Source organism: Schistocerca gregaria, chromosome 5 (genome assembly GCF_023897955.1).
Source record: "Schistocerca gregaria isolate iqSchGreg1 chromosome 5, iqSchGreg1.2, whole genome shotgun sequence".
NCBI classification, from domain to species: Eukaryota; Metazoa; Arthropoda; class Insecta; order Orthoptera; family Acrididae; genus Schistocerca; species Schistocerca gregaria.
The window spans coordinates 374,998,403-375,024,123 of NC_064924.1; the positions used below are offsets into that span (position 1 = coordinate 374,998,403).

General features: G+C 39.7%; 1 protein-coding gene across 1 annotated transcript in view; it reads left to right on the forward strand.

Moving 5' to 3' along the window:
- LOC126272532 (eEF1A lysine and N-terminal methyltransferase homolog) overlaps positions 1 to 24,225 on the forward strand; it is a 90,078-nt gene extending 65,853 nt beyond the window's left edge. Inside the window, exons 6-11 of the mRNA XM_049975445.1 lie at positions 3,547 to 3,733; positions 3,816 to 3,996; positions 4,111 to 4,292; positions 4,368 to 4,503; positions 4,684 to 4,812; positions 22,297 to 24,225. Of these exons, the coding sequence (XP_049831402.1) occupies positions 3,547 to 3,733; positions 3,816 to 3,996; positions 4,111 to 4,292; positions 4,368 to 4,503; positions 4,684 to 4,812; positions 22,297 to 22,580 (1,099 nt within the window). The 3' untranslated portion in view covers positions 22,581 to 24,225. The remainder of the gene's footprint in view (positions 1 to 3,546; positions 3,734 to 3,815; positions 3,997 to 4,110; positions 4,293 to 4,367; positions 4,504 to 4,683; positions 4,813 to 22,296) is intronic.
- The last annotated feature ends 1,496 nt before the right edge of the window (positions 24,226 to 25,721 follow it).

A 25,721-nucleotide genomic window follows, 5' to 3' on the forward strand; every position in this document is an offset into this window, starting at 1 on the left:
TTATTCAGGTAGTGAAGGGAGACGAAAATTTAATACTCATGGGTGACTGGAATTCGACAGTTGGAAAAAGGAGAGAAGGAAACGTAGTAGGTGAATATGGATTGGGCCTAAGAAATGAAAGAGGAAGCCGCCTGATAGAATTTTGCACAAAGCATAACTTAATCATAGGTAACATTTGGTTCAAGAATCATGAAAGAAGAAGGTTGTACACAGGGAAGAATCCTGGAGATACTAAAAGGTATCAGATAGTTTACATAATGGTAAGACAGAGATTTAGGAACCAGGTTTGAAATTGTAAGTCATTTACAGGGGCAGATGTGGACTCTGACCACAATCTATTGGTTATGAACTGTAGATTAAAACTGAAGAATCTGCAAAAAGGTGGGATTTTAAGGAGATGGGACCTGGATAAACTGAAAGAACCAGAGGTTGTACAGAGTTTCAGGGAGAGCATAAGGGAACAATTGACAGGAATGGGGGAAAGAAGTACAGTAGAAGAAGAATGGGTAGCTCTGCAGGATGAAGTAGTGAAGACAGCAGAGGATCAAGCTGGGTAAAAAGACGAGGGCTAGTAGAACTCCTTGGGTAACAGAAGAAATATTGAACTTAATTGGTGAAAGGAGAAAATATAATAAAAATGCAGTAAATGAAGCAGTCAAAAAGGAGTACAGACGTCTCAGAAATGAGACTTATCTCACTAGGGGTAAGGTAGATACTGCCTACAGGAAAATTAAAGAGACCTTTGGAGAAAAGAGAACCATTTGTATGAATATCAAGAGCCCAGATGGAAACTCAGTTCTAAGCAAAGAGGGGAAAGCAGAAAGGTGGAAGGAGTATATAGAGGGGATATACGAGGGCGATGTACTTGAGGATAGTATTATGGAAATGGAAGAGGATGTAGATGAAGATGAAATGGGAGATATGATATTGCGTGAAGAGTTTCAGTGAACACTGAAAGACCTGAGTCGAAACAAGGCCCCAGGAGTAGACAACATTCCATTAAAACTACTGACAGCCTCGGGAGAGCCAGTCCTAACAAAACTCTACCATCTGGTGAGCAAGATGTATGAGACAGGCGAAATACCCTCAGACTTCAAGAAGAATATAATAATTCCAATCCCAAAGAGAGCAGGTGTTGATAGACGTGAAAATTACCGTACAATCAGTTTAATAAGTCACAGCTGCAAAATACTAACGCATATTCTCTACAGATGAATGGAAAAACTGGTAGAAGGCGACCTCGGCGAAGATCAGTTTGGATTCCGTAGAAATGTTGGAACACATGAGGCAATACTGACCTTGCGACTTATCTTAGAAGAAAGATTAAGCAAAGGCAAACCTATGTTTCTCGCATTAAGAAAGCTTTTGAAATTGTTGACTGGAATACACTCTCTCAAATTCTAAAGGTGGCAGGGGTAAAATACAGGGAGCGAAAGGCTATTTATAATTTGTCCAGAAACCAGATGGCAGTTGAGTCCAGAGGCATGAAAGGGAAGCAGTGGTTAGGAAGGGAGTGAGACAGGGTTGTAGCCTGTCCCCGATGTTATTCAGTCTGTATATTGAGCAAGCAGTAAAGGAAACATAAGAAAAATTTGGAGTAGGTATTAAAATCCAGGGAGAAGAAATAAAAACTTTGAGGTTTGCCAATGACATTGTAATTCTGTCAGAAACAACAAAGGACTTGGAAGAGCAGTTGAACAGAATGGACACTGTATTGAAAGGAGGATATAAGATGAACATGAACAAAAGCAAAACGAGGATAATGGAATGTAGGATAATGGAATGTAGTCGAATTAAGTCGGGTGATGCTGAGGGAATTAGATTAGGAAATGAGACACTTAAAGTAGTAAAGTGGTTATGCTATTTGGGGAGCAAAATAACTGATGCTGGTAGAAGTAGAGAATATATAAAATGTAGACTGGCAATGGCAAGGAAAGCATTTCTGAAGAAGAGAAATTTGTTAAAATCGAGTATAGATTTAAGTGTCAGCATGTTGTTTCTGAAAGTATTTGTATGGAGTGTAGCCATGTATGGAAGTGAAACATGGATGATAAATAGTTTGGACAAGAAGAGAATAGAAGCTTTCAAAATGTTGTGCTACAGAAGAATGCTGAAGATTAGATAGGTAGATCACAAAACTAATGAGGTATTGAATAGAATTGGGGAGAAGAGGAGCATGTGGCACAACTTGACAAAAAGGAGAGACCGGTTAGTAGGACGTGTTCTGAGGCATCAAGGGATCATAAATTTAGCATTGGAGGGCAATGTGGAGCGTAAAAATCGTAGGAGGGAGACCAAGAGATGAATATACTAAGCAGATTCAGAAGGATGTAGGTTGCAGTAGGTACTGGGAGATGGAGAAGCTTGCACAGGATAGGGTGGCATGGAGAGCTGCATCAAACCAGTCTCAGGACTGAAGACAACAACAACAGGTATGGGAAGGAGAGGCTGGCAAAGCTTACAGGTGACAGTGTAGTGGGTGGTGGTGAGACATCACTTGTTGAAAAATTCCTGTAGCTTCGGTGGATATAATGTAAAATGCGGTAGACAGCCCATGCGTCATTTGCTAAAACTCCTGATAAGTCAAGCAGCAAACCCAAGCTGGAACATAGGTGGTTAAAAAAGGGAATTCCATCAGAAAGTGGGACAGTTAAAATGTGAGCACAATGTGTACAAAGTGGTGGGCTAGCGCCACTTAGCGCACTGTTTTGAATCTTACACTTAAACTTCTGGTCTCCTACAGCTGTCATAATCTGGACTGGGTGGAGAGCCGCCAAACTTAAAAAGCCCTTGCGAGCACCATCTACACAGTCAGCTGCCTGGGTAGGCGCCTCTGATGTGTAGTGCACACCTGACCCATTTGGGTGGGGGGGGGGGGGCGGCCCTACCAGTTCTCGGCCCTACCAGTTCTCGGCCCTACCAGTTCTCGGCCCTACCAGTTCTCGGCCCTACCAGTTCTCGGCCCTACCAGTTCTCGGCCCTACCAGTTCTCGGCCCCATGGCACAAGCCCAGGAAGTTGCAGTATAGCTTTTCAAAGATCCTTTCAAATATTTGATTCAGTCCTTCCACTCGACTCAGAACCAGAGGGCCATGATCAATTCTGGGGACAATGCTGCAGATTGAGCTTCACTGAAATTCTGTGCACAAGGTAATGAATAACACAGGGCATAACATTCTGTCTTTTACTGTCATCTTTGGGCAGAGATGTTGAACTATTGTAGCCAAAATGTTTCCTGTGATACATCAGAGAATAACGATGTCCCGACGGAATGCGAATGCATGAAGTCAACACCATGCTGTTTTTTTTACTCTTGAAAGAGGAAAGTTATTTCAAGTATCATTGGGCAGGAAAGGGTTCATACAAAGTTCTTTGCAGGTATTCTCCTTTCTAATTCATAACATTGCCAGTTTAAATCTTATTTCGGTTTCATACTTGTGTACATCTAGTCTTGATAGTGACTGTTAGAGATGAGTATTAAGTGTGTTCTCTAAGGTAAAAGTATCCCCAGTTTATTTGAGGTACTTCATATCATCTTTCTTTACAGAGAAACTGAGTGGTTGTTTGCAACCCCAGAAGGCAGAGTTGCATTGCTAAAGTCTGCTGGCTTTGACAGGCTGGCAGTAGTAGCATTACATAGAGATCACACATATAAGGGTTTGGATGCAGTACAGGAAGAATTGTGTGACAGTATCTTGCACTTGGCACCGCCAGGATGTCGACAGGGTAATCAGGTTAAGTATCTCATTTCTTATTAAGTTGTGATTATTTTTCATTAATTGATTCCATAGACAAGCTAATTTTTATATTTCATAGATTCCCTTCCTATCAGTTGGATCTGATGTTGGCCGTAGAGAAGTCTGTTACCGAGGCCATAGTCAAATGTCAGGTGACTTTGTGGTAGAAGAAGCTGAAGGTGATGGTGGAAAACTATTTAGAAGACTTATTTTCCTGAACAATCAAGGCACAGTACAATCAGAAGCTCGTTTGAAGATACGTAAGTAGTAGCAATGTGTCATCGTGCAGCAAAAATACTCAGATAAATCAAACTGGGCAATGTTGTTTATGTTAAGTATTACTCAGGATGAAGGTGGTTTCTCACAATTTTCAGTAAAATCGAGGAAAGGAAAGCCGAAGAAAGTGGTTGACATTGGATATTTGGCTAGTGACTACCTCATTTATATGACTGTAGGAGTGGCTCTGGCAGCACCAGAAAATTCAGTGTGTCATGTAGCAGTAATTGGTCTGGGAGGTGGTGGTCTATGCAGTTTCATACAACACTGTTTTACAAAGGTAAATAATTTTTTAAGTCCTGTTATAAATCTTACTGAAAGAAGCTTTTAACATTTATTATTATTTCATTCACAGATTCGAATAACAGCTGTAGATATAGACCCAGTTATGTTGGAAATTGCAACAAATTATTTTGGGCTGGTTCAAGATGAGCGCTTGGGCGTATACATTCGTGATGGCATTCAGTATATTCAACAGGCAGCAGAGAAGGGTAAGGATACGAAGTGTACACCCCCTTGCCCCCATATATATCACACACACCTATTCTCCTCCCCTCCACTCATGTGCCACACACACACACACACACACACACACACACACACACACACACACACACACACACACGGAAGGGGAGGTTAAAATGGTGAGTAATATTCGTTTTAAATTTCAGGTACAACATTCGACGTAGTGTTGTTTGATGTTGACAGTAAGAATCATACACTTGGTATGAGCTGCCCTCCAAAGGAATTTCTGGAGCCAGATGTTCTGCAGGCAGTTAAAACATGCATTGGAGAGACAGGTCAGTTTACTATAGTGCTGCAATAAATTCTTGTAATTATGTATGTATGAAATGAGGTAGAAGTATTACCCTGGAAGTATATTAATTTCTTTATAGAACAAATTATATGTAATATAGTCCACACAAGTTAAAATGTGTGCAGCTAGTATGATGGGGATTCAGTAAATAATGCATCTCACTTTTTCTCTTGCCAATTTCAGTTGAAAAATTTCATGTGAGAATATTTGCACTTCAGCCCTTACATTTCCATGAAGTTCAGACTATTGGCAACCCTACACGTAGCCTTCAAAACGGCATCTGTAATGAAAGAATTGTCATTGAGAATCTTTTGGCAGAAAACCTGAGATATTCATAGGCACTTGCAGAATGTCTATGGAGAACCAACAGTGAACAAAAGCCTGGTGAGTCATTGGCTGAGGTGACTGTCATCACAATGAGCTTGTGCAAAACTATCCACTCTTCCGTGTGCCGGCCAGCCACACTCTGCTGTGAGGTGATGAACAGATCTCCGTGAAACACCTTGCTACTCAACTGGATGTCTGTTGGTAGTGTTGATACACTTGTTCACTAGTCTGGATACTCAAAGGTGTGTGCCTGATGGTTTCCTTTCCACCTAACAGAAGACCATAAAGAGCAACAAAGGACCATCTGTGCAGAATTGCTTGCACCTTATGAGACTGATTGTGAAAATGTTTTGTCTAACATTGTCACAAACAATGAAATCAGGATTCATCACTTTAAACTGGCAATGAAACAGTAATCCATAGTGGCGCCACACCACCTTTCCTCCAAAGAAAAAGTTTAATGCTGCGCCCTCAGCTGGCAAAGTCACTGTGACTGTCTTCTGAGACTCTGAACAGGTTATTTTGTTTGATGTCCTCCCTAATGCTGTAATGATCAACTCTGGAGTGTATTGTGCTATCCTGAGCAGATTGAAGAAATTCTTTGTAGTAATGACAATGCAAGGCCTCGCAACTCTGTGCACCTGAGAGGAGGTTGCAAAACTGCATTGGACTGTTCTTCTTCATCCATCCTACTGCCTGGATCTTGCACCTTCAGACTTCCATCTGTTTGGTCCAATGAAGGAGAGCACTCCATGGGGAGCAATATGTGGATGATGGGGAGGTTATTCATGCAGCAAGACTTTGGCTCTGACCTTGACAAGTAGAGTTGTACCATGCTGACATACAGGCTCTCTGTGGGGTGGCATAAGGCCATTGCATTGAAATGATATAATGTGTAAATTTTGTAGCAAAAGAGTGGAGGATAATGTGTATTAGAATTCTGAATGAACCCAACCTGCTTTCAGAAAAGAGTCTGCATTAGTTATTGAACATCCCTCATAGTACAAAGTGCCAAACTGCCCTGACAGTGTAGTTCAGTTAAACTGCCTACTATATCTTTCATCCTGGAGATAAGTTGAGCAGAGTACCAGGAGCCTACATCAGGTTTGAATTTTGGGGAAAGGAACCAATGCAGACCTGATACTTCATCAGTCTCTGAGGTGTGCTCGGGTAGCATATTTAACAATGCAGTGGCTTGGTATGATCCAGGTTAGAGCTTTTATTCCAGTACACAGTATTAAGTTTTCACAAATTATCATTTTTCCAGTATGCCTTCATCTTCTCATAATATTGTCTTTTCCTTTCTTCCGCATTCAAAGCCTTCTAAATTTAGCATTTTATTGTTAAAAAAGTTCGTCTGCTATTTCCAATTCATTGATATTGTTTCTTTCTAGTTCCTTCATTATTTCTGTAACAGTGGCATATTGTTGATTTCTTCTTCCAGAAATGCATGAATATTTGTTTCGTTAGCTTTTTCTCATTCATTCGGTAAAGGTGCCTAAAAACTTTAAACGTCTTTTAGGCATTACTGGTGACATTTTCTCTATTCTTTTAGATCTCCTCATTACTTCCATTTTCAAGCCATTAGTAGTTTGTATTGCACCCATTACTTTCCTAACAATCCATCTTTCAAGTTCCTCTTATCTGTTCAGCTTATAATTTGTTGTTAGGCATTCGCATCCATATAAACATTCTGATCATACAGCTGTGGTATAGTGTTTTAATTTTGTTTTTCTATATGTGTGTTTCTTGTTGTGAATATTATTCTTCAAATCAGGTGCTCTCTCAATTTTGTTAATTCTTGCATCTACTGCAAATCTTTCTATTTTCTATTTCTTCCAGAAGATTTACTTTAATAATTGCCTATGTCAGATTTTCTGGATGTATTCCCGAATAGTCTGCAAAAGCCAGGCAGTACACATTAATTCCACATCCCTAGTTTTTTTTCTAGAACACAGTTTAATATAAATTTCTTTTGATGTCTAATTCCATTGGGAACCGTGTGGACCAGGACTGTATTAATGTCACTATATTTTGAATAAATGGCTGCATCAATTGTATAAAGATGTTTAACATAAAGGTGATAAACCATCCCTGTGTCTAACACTTGTTCTTATTTCAAATGGCTGAAACACTTCTCCCATAAATTTAACTTCAGAAATTGTATTTGTTAGAGTTCCACAAATCATTTGCTAATTTTGCCTTAACATTAAATTATCGAATGATTTTTATCTATTGATTCTCTGTCTACAGAGCCAAATGCTTTCTTGAAATCAATAAATGATACTATTATAGGTTTGCTGATTAACATTTTCTGACGAATTATTGATTTGCATGTTTCCTGTTATTCTTATTGCTGGTTTTCCTTTATAAATTCTGTAATGTTGTGTCTCAATTACATTCTCATCTAATAATCTCATTTCCTGCACTGCTAAAATTTGTATGACGTTCTTCTTTAGAAATAATTCTAATTTCTTCTGTTTCCCAATTTTCAGAAGAGAATTTACATTTAGTGTTACAAAGTAGTGCTACTTCTTAAACTTAAATGTAAAAGGCTTTTCAATGTAGCAATGTCTTTATCACCGCAAATGTTAGGTCTCCCTAGAATCCCAGGTCTCAATGCATTACAAGATGTAATGGTGGATTCCTCATCAGAGTTACCATCTGGGGTACTGCATCCATTGTGCGAACTTGCCATTTTGTGATTTGGTGTTACAAATTGTAGGAAGCAGAAAATCCAGGATCATCCTTGAATTCCAAAAAATAAGACAGGGTTGTTCGCCTGGAATTTACTTAGTCAGGTACTGTTAACATGTGGAACAGACTCTGTCTGTGTACCACTGTTAATATGTGGAACAGTCGTGTCTTCTGTCCGTTTTAGCCATGGAGAGGAGGTTGCCTCTTTTGTCAGCTCTGCCATCTCCTCCATCTTCACTGCCATTGAGGTATTTACTGTAACCTTGTGGCGAGGGCCCTTATGTGGTGCTGTCAGCAATGCCAGCTGAACCAAGGTTGTGTGTGTGTGTGTGTGTGTGTGTGTGTGTGTGTGTGTGTGTGTGTGTGTGTGTAACTCCTGTCATTTCTGTCATTTCTCCTTTATTCTGGCTTGGGACAGGCAACTTCAGGACCCAAGTTGATAGAAATGACTGATTTTTTTTTGTTGCTGTTATGCCTTCTGTACTTCATAGTATGAATAAACCGAAGAGATGAAAATTGGTTATGTACCAAGGATTGAAACCTTAAGACATTGATATTTTGGTGGACTTGAAAGTTTGCTGTCTAGTTTAAGTACTACCTGTGTTAATGATCTGCAAGATTCTTTCCACTATTGGGAAATTTTCAGTTTTCCAATTAAAGTATGTCAGGTGGGCTCTGAAGAATCTGTAACACTTTGTCAGAGCAAGTTTGAAATGTGGCTTTCAGTAATTATTAACAATTATTTTTATGGTTTGTAAACCCTCCCTACTTATAGTCTAGAGCAGTAAATCAACCTTTGCACTGTGAACCCTTTACTTACAGGCAACTGTGTTTAATGATAGTTCAGAAATGTCACTCAATTCAAACACTGTTCTGCATTATATCTAGCAAATTTAAGGGTCCTAATCAGTCACCAAGTCTGACATTGCCACTTCTGTGTAGTCATGTAAGACAGGTTTCTTCATGTAATTTATGTAATGAGTATTTCAGTTGTTTAGTTCCTTCACCTGAAATTGTCTGACTTTTCCCAATATGCAACTGTTATACAATACTGCCTGTAAAGAAATTAGTTTGTCGTGTGCTACTAATGGCTGCCATACACGCATCATTCTGCAGTCTTCAAACTGCTCATTACTCAAGACTCTTCACAGTTAGCATGCACAAAATGATTTCCCAAAGATAATCGATTATCATCAGAATTAAGTATTTCTTATCACTTTCAAACTATTCATTCTTCAGAATTTATCTTTTACCCTTGCTTTTGGGCTGCAACCTGACCATCATCCTTTATCACTAGTCATCAGATGACTAACTCCAATGTCTCAAAAATACTCTGTCTACTTGGGATTCCCCGATGATTGGTATATCAACAATACTGCGATCACCAGAAATGACGTACTAATATAGACTTCAGTGAGGGTATTGGTAGTGGTACCCCTACAACTTTAATATTTCCACTGACTAAACCATTTGTATGAATTTCTGGCAGTGCAATTGGTTTCTTCCACCATTTTTACATTTTGGACCTATTGCTCTTCTGTTCGTTTTAACTACGAAATTGCTGCGGCTCATGCGCAATAGAAAGCTTTATTAAACCACCCTCCCCCATTTGTACCAGTCCCTTATACGTTCAAAACTAGACTATGGGTGTTACGTTTCTGCGTCTACATGTTCGTCCCTCTTATGCCGTCTCCATACTATCCATCATTGTGGCATCCATTCAGCCACTGGCGCCTTTTACATTAGCCCGATTGACAATCTGTATGCAGAAGCTGCTGAACTATCCCTGTCCTACCACCGTCACTTTCTCCTCAGCAGATATGCATGCCATTTGTCTGCCATGCGTTGGCTGCCCACCCTATGCTGCCTCCTTTGATTGCCAATAGTGGGTGCTTAGCTTTTCTGTTATCTTCTGGAGTTCACTTTCGGCTCTTGCTCCGGCAGCTCAACTTCATTACCTGCCACTTTCCCCAATGTGTGTGAACCCTTCACCACCTTGGCTTCTTGCGGCGGCCCGTGTTCACCTTGGCCTTCATTTGCTTCCTAAGGACACTACTCCTGCTTCACTCTGCCTTCAGGTTCATGAACTGTGCATGAAACTTCGCAATAGTACCTTTGTGTACACTAATGGCTCTCGGACTGACTGTGGTGTTGGTTGCACCTTCGTCATTGGTACCAGTGTTTTTTGGTATTGCCCCATGGAACACTTCTCAGTATATACAGCAGAGCTCTTTGCCCTGTATCAGGCTACACAGCACATTCGGTGACACAAGCTTTTCAATTGCTTCATCTGCTCCGACACTCTGTGCCCTTCAAAGCCTGTGTGTGCTGTACTCCATCCATCCCTTAGTGCAACGGATCCAGGAAAGCTTGTCACTTCCTCTTTCCTCCGATGATGAGTGTTGCCATCTGTCAGCAGGTAGTGTCACTTTGGCATCACCACTGGTCCTCCCTTCTTGGGAACAAACTCCGGGCCATTAAGCCTCTCCCAGTGGCGTGGATGACTTCCTCTCAGGACTCTCACCTTGAGAGGTTGCATATCAGGCACTGTCTTTTTAAAATTGCCATTTGTTAAGTGGTGATCCCCCATAACTTCGTGCTCACTCCCCTCAGCCTTTGACAGTTTGCCATTTCCTGATGGAATACCCGTTTTTTAACCACTTAATTTGTGTATGCCGTCTGAATTATCGGTTGTTTAAGCAAACAACGAGCAGGCTGTTGACCACATTTTGCTTTTTATCCATCATAGCAGTATGGCTAAGGATGTTTGATCTTTAGTTCAAGACCTCTGTTTCTCTAAAGTATATTTTATAGATCTTTTTCCACGTGCCTGTTTTTAGATGTCTTCTCTTTTGTTGATTGGGATTAACGTGTAGTTGTTTTTAATTCCTCTCTTTGTCTTTATGTTCTATTGTCCTGACATGAACGCATATGACCGTAGTTGTTTTTGCACCACAAAGCAAAGCAAAGCAAAGCAAAACCTACAACTTTATCAAAGTGTTTAAAAGGAGATAGGATATGTTCCCATAAGTTGGAACAAAAGTGTGACAGATGAAAACAGATATCATCATCCTTTCTCTCAGATCAGTAAATTTATCATGTGGTTGTTTATGCCTCTGAACAGACATTTTTAAGTTCATAGTTGATTCTTGAAGACAAATCAACAACACAGGTAACGTTAAACCACTCAGATTCATCATAAGTGTTGTATGGTGAGTTAATGTGAAAGTACGAACTGGACTCTGTGAACAGCGTGTTCCAAATGACACCATCCTTTACTTCTTTCTTTTAAAATCGGGATAATCTAAATTGTACTCATATCTTAACTAGAATCAGACATTTTGTCCTTAAAACTCATACTGAAAGCTTCTTGATGCAATTTTTTGTTACTTTTGTATACCAAATCTCGTGCAGTCTCTTGAAATGAATAATCTAGTGAAGAAGCTGCAAATTTTTCAAGTTGTATATGTTTTGCAACATATAAAGCCCAGAAAGAAAACTGGCATTCTACGGATCGGAGTGTGGAGTGTCAGATCCCTTAATCGGGCAGGTAGGTTAGAAAATTTAAAAAGGGAAATGGATAGGTTAAAGTTAGATATAGTGGGAATTAGTGAAGTTCGGTGGCAGGAGGAACAAGACTTTTATTAAGGTGAATACAGCGTTATAAATACAAAATCAAATAGGGGTAATGCAGGAGTAGGTTTAATAATAAATAAAGAAAATAGGTGTACGGGTAAGCTACTACAAAGAGCATAGGGAACGTATTATAGTGGCCAAGATGTTCACGAAGACCATGCCTACTATAGTAGTACAAGTTTATATGGCAACTAGCTCTGCAGATAATGAAGAAATTGATGAAATGTATGATCAGATAAAAGAAATTATTCAGGTAGTGAAGGGAGATGAAAATTGAATAGTCATGGGTGACTGGAATTCGACAGTAGGAAAAGCGAGAGAAGGAAACGTAGTTGGTGAATATGGATTGGGGCTAAGAAATGAAAGAGGAAGCAGCCTGATAGAATTTTGCTCAAAGCATAACTTGATCATAGCAAACACTTGGTTCAACAATCATTAGAATAGAAGGTTGTATACATGGAAGAATCCTGGAGATACTAAAATGTATCAGATAGATTATATAATGGTAAGACAGAGATTTAGGAACCAGGTTTGAAATTGTAAGACATTTCCAGGGGCAGATGTGGACTCTGACCACAATCTATTGGTTATCAACTGTAGATTTAAACTGAAGAAATTGCAAAAAGGTGGGAATTTAAGGAGGTGGCAGCTGGATAAACTGACTAAACCAGAGGTTGTACATAGTTTCAGGGAGAGCATAAGGGAACAATTGACAAGAATGGGGGAAAGAAATGCAGAAGAAGAAGAGTGGGTAGCTCTGAGGGATAAAGTTGTGTTGGCAGCAGAGGACCAAGTAGGTAAAAAGAAGTGGGCTAGTAGAAATCCTTGGGTAACAGAAGAAATATTGAACTTAATTGATGAAAGGACAAAATATAAAAATGCAGTAAATGAAGCAGGCAAAAAGGAGTACAGACGTCTCAAAAATGAGATCGACAGGAAGTGCAAAATGGCTAAACAGGGATGGCTAGAGGACAAATGTAAGGATGTAGAGGCTTATCTCACTAGGGGTAAGATAGATACTGCCTACAGGAATATTAAAGAGACCTTTGGAGAAAAGAGAGCCACTTGTATGAATATCAAGAGCTCAGATGGAAACTCAGTTCTAAGAAAAGAGGGGAAAGCAGAAAGGTGGAAGGAGCATATAGAGGGTCTATTCAAGGGCGATGTACTTGTGGATAATATTATGGAAGTGAAAGAGGATGTAGATGAAGATGAAATGGGAGATATGATTACGCATGAAGAGTTTGACAGAGCACTGAAAGACCTGAGTCAAAACAAGGCCCCAGGAGTAGACAACATTCCATTAGAACTACTGATGGCCTTGGGAGAGCCAGTCCTGACAAAACTCTACCATCTGGTGAGCAAGATGTACGAGACAGGCGAAATACCCTCAGACTTGAGACGAATATAATAATTCCAATCACAAAGAAAGCAGGTGTTGACAGATGTGAAAATTACCGAACTATTAGTTTAATAAGTCACAGCTGCGAAATACTATCGCGAACTATTTACAGACGAATGGAAAAACTGGTAGAAGCCGACCTCGGGGAAGTTCAGTTTTGATTCCGTAGAAATACTGGAACATTTGAGGCAATACTGACCTTACAACTTATCTTAGACGAAAGATTAAGGAAAGGCAAACCTATGTTTCTCGCATTAAGAAAGCTTTTGAAATTGTTGACTGGAATACACTCTCTCAAATTCTAAAGGTGGCAGGGGTAAAATACAGGGAGCGAAAGGCTATTTATAATTTGTCCAGAAACCAGATGGCAGTTGAGTCCAGAGGCATGAAAGGGAAGCAGTGGTTAGGAAGGGAGTGAGACAGGGTTGTAGCCTGTCCCCGATGTTATTCAGTCTGTATATTGAGCAAGCAGTAAAGGAAACATAAGAAAAATTTGGAGTAGGTATTAAAATCCAGGGAGAAGAAATAAAAACTTTGAGGTTTGCCAATGACATTGTAATTCTGTCAGAAACAGCAAAGGACTTGGAAGAGCAGTTGAACGGAATGGACAGTGTCTTGAAAGGAGGGTATAAGATGAACATCGACAAAAACAAAATGAGGATAATGGAATGTAGTTGAATTAATTTGGGTGAGGCTGAGGGAAGTAGATTAGGAAATGAGACACTTACAGTAGTAAAGGAGTTTTTATTTGGGGAGCAAAATATCTGATGATGGTTGAAGTAGATAGGATATAAAACGTAGACTGGCAATGGCAAGGAAAGCGTTCCTGAAGAAGAGAAATTTGCTAACATCGAGTATAGGTTTAAATGCCAGGAAATCATTCCTGAAAGTATTTGTATGGAGTGTAGCCATGTATGGAAGTGAAACATGGACGATAAATAGATAGGGCAGGAGGAGAATAGAAGCTTTCAAAATGTGGTGCTACAGAAGAATGTTGAAGATTAGGTGGTTAGATCACGTAACTAATGAGGAGGTATTGAATAGGATTGGGGAGGAGAGAAGTTTGTGGCACAACTTGACTAGAAGAAGGGATTGGTTGGTAGGACATGTCCTGAGGCATCAAGGGATCACAAATTTAGCATTGGAGGGCAGTGTGGAAGGTACAAATTGTAGAGGGAGACCAAGAGGTGAATACACTAAGCAGATCCAGAAGGATGTAGGTTGCAGTAGGTACTGGGAGATGGAGGAGCTTGCTCAGGATAGATTAGCATGGAGAGCTGCATCAAACCAGTCTCAGGACTGAAGATCACAACAACAACAACAACAACAACAACAACAACGCCCAGTTGCACGGTAGACCCTAAATATCTAAAAAGAAATTCTTTTTAAATTGATACTGACGCAAATAGTTCTCTAGCTGCTATTGTTCCAATACTTTACCGGTGCCTTTAAAAAAACAATAATTAGTTTCTGGCTTTCCATTTACAGGTATTTACTCTCTCCTTCAAGAATGTAACTCTTCCCAATTTCACAACCATTTCACACATAGGGTGCTCTTCATGCATGTTTTCTGTTGATGACATCAGCTGGAATTTATTGTAGATATCTCCAAGAGCCTGAAAAAATTTATAATCACAAAGAAGAGCTACAAAAATGAATAATCTACTCATTATAGTGCAACTCTTATCTGTTGGGAATGGTTACTTGTGCTCAATCTTATTTATTGGTCCTTAGAGTTAAAAATTACTTGCATTTTGGACCATCTTCATCTGTAGCAATGACATTTATTTTAGTGTGTTACTCATTTCACATCTTCAACAGCACACAAAGCTATAACCCCCCGCCCCCCATTCCTTCCATGTGAAGGGAATTTACTTTCTGCAGCAGTGTGTGCGCTTATTTGAAACTTGCTGTCAGATTAAAACTGTGCATTAGACAAGGACTAGAACCTGGAACCGTTGTCTTTCAATTGTTCTACCAATGGAGTCATCCAGGCTCAGTTCACGACATGCTGTCACAGCTTTGTTTCAGTCAGTACCTCTTTGTTGTTTTTGGACCATCTTACTTCTACATGCAGTCAATTGCTCATTTCCCACATGGTAGGAAAATAAAGAATATCATACTTAATGCACTTTTAGCAACTGTAGTTGTATATATCAAAACATTCAGCAACCAGTTTTATAAAAGAAATTTAATTTTGTAACTGTTTTCAGGCACCTATTCAAAGGTGGAACAGGAAAAACTACAAATAAGTAGAAGTAGATAATAATCTTGAAATTAATGATGAAAAGTTATAAAAAATATAAAAATTTAAAGATCAAAAAATGGTTTGTGCTCACAACTATTGGATTATTTGTAAGTGTCAACAATAAGATGCATGCAGTGTATTGCTGTCACTCTTCAAATGCATTACAGCAATAAGTAATACAATAATGAATCCATTAATACAGTAAGAGCTGATAAGCATAATGCTTACATGTGGTTTATTGTACTGGTACAGAAATAGTATATAGAAACCAAATAGCAAGTACAGACATCATTCCAGAACGGGAACTATTCAGCATATCAAGAAGCTAGTCTCGGGGAGGGAGCGGGGCGTGTAGTACGATAAAATAATAATAAAACAAAACTGTACATAACTATAGTTGTCATTAGGCGTAAACAAAAATGTAAATGCACTTAAGCAGCATAGTAAGTAATATACAAACCTGATAATAAATAAAATGTGGTAATACCGACGATGAGAGGAGCTGTGGTTGTGAAATTTGGAAACTAATCTCCAGACAGCTGTAGTGGGGTGAGTAGCATGCTAGTAGGGAATCGGTCAATAGAAATAGATGACAAAGTGCATCATAGGGCTGGAAACCTGTGGCTGGAATAAGTGGAGAGAGAGTCCTCAATCGTTAGCTACTATTAACTATTGGAAAGTGCCTGTAGAGGAAAAGAAGCTCGAATGCAGTTATATTACAGTGAAACAATTAGTACTGGAAGCATGTTTCGTGAAAGAATTGTATCTAACAGCTTTTATACAAGTTACACAGTTCTGTACATTTAAGAACCCATCACTCAACTGATGTAGATATGTCAATAGTGTGGACAGCAGGAAATACAGCTTTGTTGTAAATGCAGTGCTTCATTATCAGTTCCTGAAATACAGTTGATTCCTCTCTCATATATAATTAGTTATAAAAACATGTCAACTTTCATAGAGACAATGTAATTACTTAGTAAGCCACAGTTAGTGAAACAGGCACTCCATTACAGTTACAAATGGTGCGTTAAACTCTGTAAGTTACAATTAATATGTTACGTTCAGTAGTACGCAGAAGGTTGCTAAAATCGTGTAGCAGCTAATTATCATGATTGCTACACCTCACCAGTTCTAAGAATTTAGCTGTTCAAGCTAGTTTTGTTCCTATGCATCACATTCCCCCATGTATCCCTCCCTGCCTAATGAGATAGCAGTAATGGCAGGGGGACAAATGTAATGATGTAGAAGCATATATCACTCGGGGTAAGATAGATGCTGCCTACAGGAAAATCAGAGAGACCTTTGGAGAAGAGAGAACTACCTGTATAAACATAAAGAGCTCAGATGGAAACCCAGTCCTAAGCAAAGAAAGGAAAAAGTTGAAAGGTGTATAGAGGGTCTATACAAGGACTAAGTATTTGAGGGTAGTACTGTGGAAGAGGACATAGATGAAGATGAGATATGATACTGCATGAAGAATTTGTCAGAGCACTGAAAAGAGGCCCCTGGAGTAGGCACCATTCTGTTAGAACTGCTGATAGCCTGGGAGTTCCAGCCATGACAAAACTCTTCCATCTGATGAGAAGATGAAAGGGACAGGCGAAATACCCTCAGACTTCAAGAAGAATACAATTATTCCAATCACAAAAAAAAAACGTGTTGACAGGTGCAAAAATTACTGAACAGTCTAATAAGTCATAGTTTCAAAATGCTAACAAGAATTATTTCCAGATGAATGGAAAAAAGTGGTAGAAACAGACTACAGAGAAGATTAGTTTGGATTCCATAGAAATGTTGGAACACGAGGCAACATTGACCCTACGACTTGACTTAAGATAGGATAAGGCAAGGCAAACCTACGTTTATAGCATTTGTAGACTTAGGGAAATTTTTTGACAATGTTGACTGGAATACTTGCTTTCAAACTCTGAAGATGGCAGGGGTAAAATATAGGGAGTGAAAGTCTATTTACAGTTTGTACAGAAACCAGATGCCAGTTAAGTCAAGGGGCATGAAAGGGAAGCAGTGGTTGAGAAGTGAGCGAGACAGGGTTGTAGCCTACCCCAATGTTCTTCAATCTGTATATTGAGCCAGTAGTAAAGGATATATTGAGCACACAGTAAAGGAAACAAAAGAAAAATTTGGAGTAGGAATTAAAATCCAGGGATAAGAAATAAAAATCTTGAGGTTTACTGATAACATAGTAATTCTGTCAGACAGCAAAAGACCTAGAAGAGCAGTTGAATGGACTGGACAGTGTCTTAAAAGATGAACATTAACAAAAGCAAAATGTGGATAATGGAATGTAGTCTAATTAAATCAGGTGATGCTGAGGGAGTTAGAATAGGAAATGACATGCTTAAAGTAGTAGATGAGTTTTGGTTTTTGGGCATCAAAATAACTTGAGGATAGTCAAAGTAGAGAGGATATAAAATGTAGACTGGTGATTGCAATGAAAGTGTTTCTGAAGAACAGAAAATTGTTAACAATGAGTATAGTTTAAGTATCAGGAAGTCGTTTCTGAAAATATTTGTAGCACACTGGACTCTCATTCGGGAGGACGACGGTTCAATCCCGCATCCGGATATCCTGATTTAGGTTTTCTGTGATTTCCCTAAATCATTCCAGGCAAATGCTGGGATGGTTCCTTTGAAAGGGCACAGCCGACTTCTACATCTACATGATCACTGTACAATTCACATTTAAGTGCTTGGCAGAGGGTTCCCTAATCCGATAAGCTTGATGATTCGCTGCCTGGTCTCCTCTCCAAAACAATCCAATCCAATCCAGTCCAAAGTATTTGTATGGAGTGTAGTGATGTACATAAGTGAATTGTGGTTGATTAACAGTTTAGACAAGAAAATAATAGAAGCTTTTGAAATATGCTACAGAAGAAAGCTTAAGTTTAGATGAGTAGACCATGTAATGAATCAGGAGGTACTGAATAGAACAATCTGTGTCACAACTTGACTAGAGGAAGTGATAGGTTGGTAGGAAACATTCTGAGGCATCAAGGGATCACCAATTTAGTATTGGAGGGTAGAAATCGTAGAGGGATACCAAGAGATTAATACACTAAGCAGATTCAGGGTGATGCAGTTGCAGCAGTTAATCAGAGATGAAGATGCTTGCACAGGATAGAGTAGCATGGAGAACTGCATCAAACCAATCTTCGGACTGACGACCACAACAGCAACAACACAGTTTTGTTTTATTATTTGGTTGTACTTTCACCTCTACCCTTAGACCAGCTTCATGATACATGTGTCTTAGCTCATTAGCTCCAATACTGACATGATGTCTGCACTTGATGTTCTTATACCATTTGTATTGTCTTTATTTTGATTGTCCTTACACCATTTTTGTACAGGCACTATGAACCACATGTAAGCCCTTACAAGCTCTTATTGTATTACTAGAGGAATTGTTGCATTACTCACTGCTCTTGAATGTCTTAGGACAGCAGCAATGTGCTTCATGCATCTTATTGTTGTCACTCACAAGTAAGTAATGGTTAAAAGTATGTACCATTTTTTTCCTCTGTTAATTTTTAAAATTTTTTGAACTTTTCATCATTAATTTTATTGTTCTAACTTCTGCTTATTTGTGTGTGTTTTCCTGAGGACAGCCTTCGGAAGAAGGGTGCTAAGTGCCTGAAACCAGTTAAGAAATTAAGCTTCTTTTCTGCAACTGTTATTTGAGTATAAGAATTCTCTCTCTCTCTCTCTCTCTCTCTCTCTCTCTCTCTCTCTCTCTCTCTCTACACACACACACACACACACACACACACACACACACACACACACACACACACACACACACGCGTGGCCCACTTAAATGTTTATACCTGCGACAATGGATACTGAAAAATGACTTTCATGGGTAGGAATGTAGAGCAGGGGCTCATACAAGTAAACACTACGAGACATTCTAAAACATAAGCGAATAGTAGCTTCAACACAAACTTACGTTATTTAAATGGACACCCCATATTATTTCTTATACACAATTAGTAACATCAGATATCACAAAAAGAAAGGTGTTGGTTGCATTGCAGTACATCAGTTGCAGCCTGAGAAATTACAAAGTGAAGTTGACACTTGAAATAAACGAAACGCACCACTATTTCACATCCGGAAGTGCAAGCATGAGCCCCAAGTTACTTGTAATCGTGGTGTGATTGACATACTGTGATGTGATAAATGCTGTATCTATTGCTGTTTACACAGTTATTAAGTGGACAGGGAAACAATATAGATGTCCAGTCACATAAATCGAAAAATAAGGAAAGAGTTCACTTGTTCATGCTTTATTTATCTATATTACAGTATTAGAATTGACATAGCGGTTCAAAATACTAAGTATCAACGGCCAGGATAAACATAATTTATGGCAGACCAAGGATCTAACAGAGGGGTAAATGCTAGTTGTACATCATTTACTTAATGGTACATGATATTTGCAGGACATGTCACTGACCGTTTTAATCAGTATGTTAAATTGAACTCCGGCACATGGTGAAATTATTATATAAATATACATGCATCGTCTCATAAATACACAGTACGTGCGCTGAAATGCATTCACATTTCTCACAGCAATATCACACTATACATTGACACTCAACTTATGTTAATGTTCTACCTGATGAAGCCAGTGTGGGTTTTCCTGTGACCAGTAGTGCATATAGTGTAAATGTTGCTTCATTGGTACAGTACCATACGAATAGTTGTAGCTGTGCCACAAAAACCACTGACAGTGTTCCTGGCAAATTTTAAAGTCATGGCTATGAAGCCCTTGATATAGTGATACATGCTGTGGATGGTATTTATGCCTGTGAAAAACACACAGCACACTTGTTCCAGAGATTTCCACTGGTCTCTCCATTTCATGAGAATTGGCATGAGGATTTACTGCAGGGGCTGCCAGAACACCTACACTGTGTGATTAAAAGTATCCGGACACCCCCAAAACCCCCCTCTCCCTCCCACCCCCCTCTCCCTCCCACCCCCCTCTCCCTGCCACCCCCCTCTCCCTGCCACCCCCCTCTGCCTGCCACCCCCCTCTGCCTGCCACCCCCCTCTGCCTGCCACCCCCCCTCTGCCTGCCACCCCCCCTCTGCCTGCCACCCCCCCTCTGCCTGCCACCCCCCCTCTGCCTGCCACCCCCCCTCTGCCTGCCACCCCCCCTCTGCCTGCCACCCCCCCTCTGCCTGCCACCCCCCCTCTGCCTGCCACCCCCCCTCTGCCTGCCACCCCCCCTCTGCCTGCCACCCCCCCTCTGCCTGCCACCCCCCCTCTGCCTGCCACCCCCCCTCTGCCTGCCACCCCCCCTCTGCCTGCCACCCCCCCTCTGCCTGCCACCCCCCCTCTGCCTGCCACCCCCCCTCTGCCTGCCACCCCCCCTCTGCCTGCCACCCCCCCTCTGCCTGCCACCCCCCCTCTGCCTGCCACCCCCCCTCTGCCTGCCACCCCCCCTCTGCCTGCCACCCCCCCTCTGCCTGCCACCCCCCCTCTGCCTGCCACCCCCCCTCTGCCTGCCACCCCCCCTCTGCCTGCCACCCCCCCTCTGCCTGCCACCCCCCCTCTGCCTGCCACCCCCCCTCTGCCTGCCACCCCCCCTCTGCCTGCCACCCCCCCTCTGCCCATGATTTTCACGAAGGGGTGTATGTTGTATGTAACCAGTGTACAATACTTCTAGGCTGCCATGATGCTTTGCACAAGTTCCACTGGACTGATGGATACCCACGTGGATGTTCCCCAGAACAGTGGAGCCACTGCCTTCTTGGTTCCATACCACAGTACAGGTGTCAAGGAGCTGTTCCCTCAGAAGATGAAAGATTCTCACCCTCCCATTGGCACAATCAAGAAGGTATTGGGTACATAAATCACGCACCCCCCTGTCACTGTGCCAATATTCCGCACCCTTGGTCACATGCCCATTTCAGTCATAGTTGCAATGTTGTGGCGTTAACATTGACGAATGCGTAGGTTGTCGGGTGTGGAGAACCGTTGTTAGGAGTGTCGAGCACTGTGTTTTCAGACACACTTATTCTGTGCCCAACAGTAAAGTCTGTTAGTTCTGTCACAGTTCGCTGCCTGTCTTGTTTCATCAGTCTGCCCAAACATCATTAGTAAGGTGTGGCTGCCCAACTCCATGATGCCTGGATGTGGTTTCACCTTCATCTCACCACATGTTGAGGAGTCACCACAGCACTTCTTGAATACCTGAGAAGTTGAGTGGTTTCAAAAGCACTCTTGCCAAGCCTGCGGGCCATCACAATCTGGCCTCTTTCAAACTCAGATGAACTTACTTAAACCTTGTTTAAACACAATGGATCTAATGTAAATGACAGTGAAACACTAATTATGAAATAAGAACATTCACATTGAATGGTGCACATGAAATGTGTGGAAAGAGTTTATGATGATGATGATGATTTGCCTCATTAGCCACATTCATCAACTCATAGAAGTCACTATTGCTGTGCTGGCGGGACAGTTTGTTGGTGTAGTAACCAACAACCCTATTGAAAGTGAGAGTAATAATGTAACAACAGTAGTATTGCTTACATCACTGACCCTAGTCTCACATTACTGGTGAGGTGTGTGTGTGGGGGGGGGGGGGGGTACTCACCCCCCCCCCCCCTCCCCACTTGTGGTTCCTCTTGCGTGGCTGTCTCCTTCCCTTTACATGCAGATAGCAGCTCAGGCTACACATGTCTGATTATATTAATGGGTAATTAAATGTGGCAAAAAGTTGAAAGTACATCAGAAATATTTTAGGGCATGCCAGTGTTACAGGCGCAGCATGCACGCATTATCCTACAATAACATTTGACAGTTATAAATGCAACAGAAATGCATCATAGGCTTAATGCAATTTTTGTGTATGAGTGTCTGCCATTTCTTCTAATGTGTGATTAATTATGGAAATATCTAGTTTGACCAATACAAAATCAGTAGTGAAGGTCCCAAAATTTGTTATGTAATGAATGAATCATCCATGGTTCCAAATCTCACTATACTACAGTGACTAGATGTGTATAGTTAATGCTATGTTAATTAATATATTTCACGAAAACTTTCCTCTATTTCAGAGCAAGTCCTTGTTGTTTTATAGTTTTGCAAGTACAGCAATTTCTTCTGTGTTAGGGTTCTTCGTGCTGAATCTTGTGTGCCGAAATGTGGATTTGAGGATGCAGGCTCTCAAGAACCTCACTGCAGTCTTCGACTCTGTAAGCTCTTTCAAACTTGAACAAGAAGTTAGTGAAATAGTGTTTTGTTGTGGCTTTAAGGTTGTAACTGGTGATGAGTGGCGTAGTTTGATTGAAGCTGCTGCGGTAAAAGTTAATGCTTTTGCAAAGAAGCGAAAATTGCAGACAGATAATTTGGTCGATGTCACTAACCTTGTCAGTTCCCTTCAAATTAGTACATGAATCCTGAAGAAGTAATTGAAATAGCTGTTACAACATGGTGACTTCATTGTTGTGATAAAAGTACATACTGTGGAGTTTCAAAGCTATACTGAAAGTCAAAGCTGGTGACATTAAGTTGTCATGTATAAATGTATGTGTTTCATAATTTGTGTGGCTGTTTGTAGTCACAGGTTTGTAGATAGTTTTCTATTCTGATTTGTAAATTTGTAATTAGACATATGTCAGCAGAACTATTGTTTGTCAACTTTTGTATATTGTTGAATGGAAAAGAATGTTATTAAACAGAGTACAAAGTGGGTGATCAGGTCATTGTTTTGTACAGTAGTATTACTGTGAAGTTGCAGAGCTAGTGTCTCATTTGTCGATCTTCTATCACTTGCTTAAATGACATAGTGTTGCCCCCTGCACTTACCAGAATGTCACTGTTCAGGAAATTCAAAATTGTAATGATAAGAAAAGGTAAAAAGAAGAGAATGTTACCTTGGCATAATTTTTTGAGAAGATGGCACTTAGAACAGGTGACAGTGCAGAATGGAAAGAAAGTGTTCTCACATGGTAGTGTATATATGATTGCATCTTAAGTTATAAAATATCTTGTTGAAATGTTATAGACTTACCTGTTAGTTCTCTCCTCATAGCATTTAATGTTTAAATGATTTGATCTACCTGTAAGACATAAATATCAATTCTGGCATGGCTTATTGATATATAACATCTTTAACAAGGAGTCTTTGTATTGTTATTTGTTTATGTTTAGTTTATTACAAATTTAATGTGTTTGCAATTACTGCAAATTCATTTTAATGCTGCATTACACATACAGTAAATTGGAAGTTTTCAACTACTAAGGTGTGTCTGTCATGGTACACAACTGTGTCCATCTGTAAGAATTTCTGATTACAGTAACTGATGTAGAATGGAGAGGTTATGTGTTGCTATATAGGTATTAATTTCGAAAAGTCAAGGAAAAGTCTTCCAAATTATAATACTAGTATGAGTTTTGAAGATTTACAGAATAGCCTCACCTTCATAAATTTGCAGAAACGATTATATGCAACTTATACTTATGCTGTGGTGATCACACTTTATCTGCTCCATTCTATTAAACCTTGTATGTTGCATTCTCCCTGGCTCTGTAACAGTAATATAGTTTGCACTATATTTGAAAGATTGTAGGTATATTTTTTTGTGGGGAGGTTCCTTGAGGAGACAGAGTATGAAAAATGGAAATGATTCTACTATATAGTTTATAATTATTGGAATGAGACTGATTTTTTGGCCTGATGCATAATGAAAGTAGTCACAGTTCGCAAAATTTGTGTGCGCTTCAAAATTGTAAATACCTTACAGCGAATGGATTTATGTTAGCAGTTTGGAAATGTTCATTATATTCTTTTCATCTTTATGTGAAGAAAAGCTTTAATATTTCATCCTCTGCAAATTCTCAGGAAATGTTTGACTTACACTGCAGATCATGGAAAATAGCTACTATTGACATTGAATTTAGCATTATTCCACCTTTCATAAGACATGAGGAATAGAACAGAATAAGTAAATATTACAAAATTTCTGAATGTTTTTGATGTTCTAGATTGTTAAAATTGTAAAAACAAATATTAAAAATCATAACAAATGTTTCCTGTTATTTCAGCACAATTTTCACTTTTCTTGCCACCAGCAACATATAATGAAAATTATTCTGGTAGCTGGAATAATGGCAACAAAGATGAGTGATTTTTCTGTCATATAAATGTGAAAAAGAATAAATGTGTTCTTCAGAGATATTGCTAAAAGCTTTAAGTATTTCACCTACACACACACACACACACACACACACACACACACACACACACACACACACACACACACACCTGGAAATTAGCTGGCCCATATGTGGAATACATTTAAGCTGTGTGGTCCAGATACATCGAAAAAGTGTTTCGGAAAGCTGTTTACATGTAAACGGTTGTGAAGAAACAGGTTATTCCCAAACTAGTAAATAGCCTCAGGATATTGTTCACATTGCAGAAGTGGTAATTATGTGAAAACTATAAATGTACAGTGATATACTAAATTAAAATTGAACTGTAGCATGTAGATATCAGTTCAGACTTAACCAAACACAATCTTCAGCGCATAAAATACCTCTGATATCTGATTTGGAGGAATGCATGAGAACTGCCAATGTTAATGTTACATACACCTGAAGTAAGTTACTCTCCTCTGCATAAAGGGTTTTGGTTTTTCCAACACCACTTGTTTTATATTGTCAAAGTTTGGACCTTAATAAATGACACTGTTGGTTACATAGACCAATAAGATGAGATGTTGCCCATAGGCATAGCCCTTGTTGTTTATTGCCAACCTCTGCTGACTGTGACAACATAAGACCCCTCAAATTGTTCAAGACGTAATTTATCTAAAATGACATAACTGTTTTATTTACATTTCACCATAGACACTTTCAAATTTGACTCCAAATGAGAGAACACTTACAGGTAAGTGAATGTTGATAACAGATTAAAGTTTTAAACATGGCTGCATTGTCAGTGAACATTAAAACGTGAAATTAAAGCAGTAAACAGCCCTCGGTCTCAAAATGAAGTCTCTTTGTGACTGAGGGCTATTTATTGCTTTAATTACCAGATTGTTAGTTACAAAGTTCAATAGACTGCTACAGATTGACATAACATGGCCATTTCATAGTCATCCACAGAGATTTGACCAAGAGGGTATAAGGTTCAATTTTGAATACATAAGATTAGTTGAGTTTGAGAATTTGTCATGCCCCAAGAAATAAATTTGACTCTAAGGACACTTAAACTTTTGATAGCTACAGTCAATATTTTTTAAAGTACTATAGATTACTTCTACACCTTAAAGGTAAGCATATTTCATTAGTATATCTGAAGCACATTGCTTTATATTATTAACATTATTATGGTTGTAGCAAACTTTCGGAAACAACCATCAAAATTAGCTGGTAGAACCAACTCTTACACTAAAAAGTAAATAAATAAAATGAAAAGCATACGTCCAATTGTCTCTGCTCTGTAGTTTGGCACAGTATTGTGTAACATGGCAATTGGACCACCGAACTCAGTGGTCGGGAGTCACGCAGGGCTGCACTCCATTTAGCTT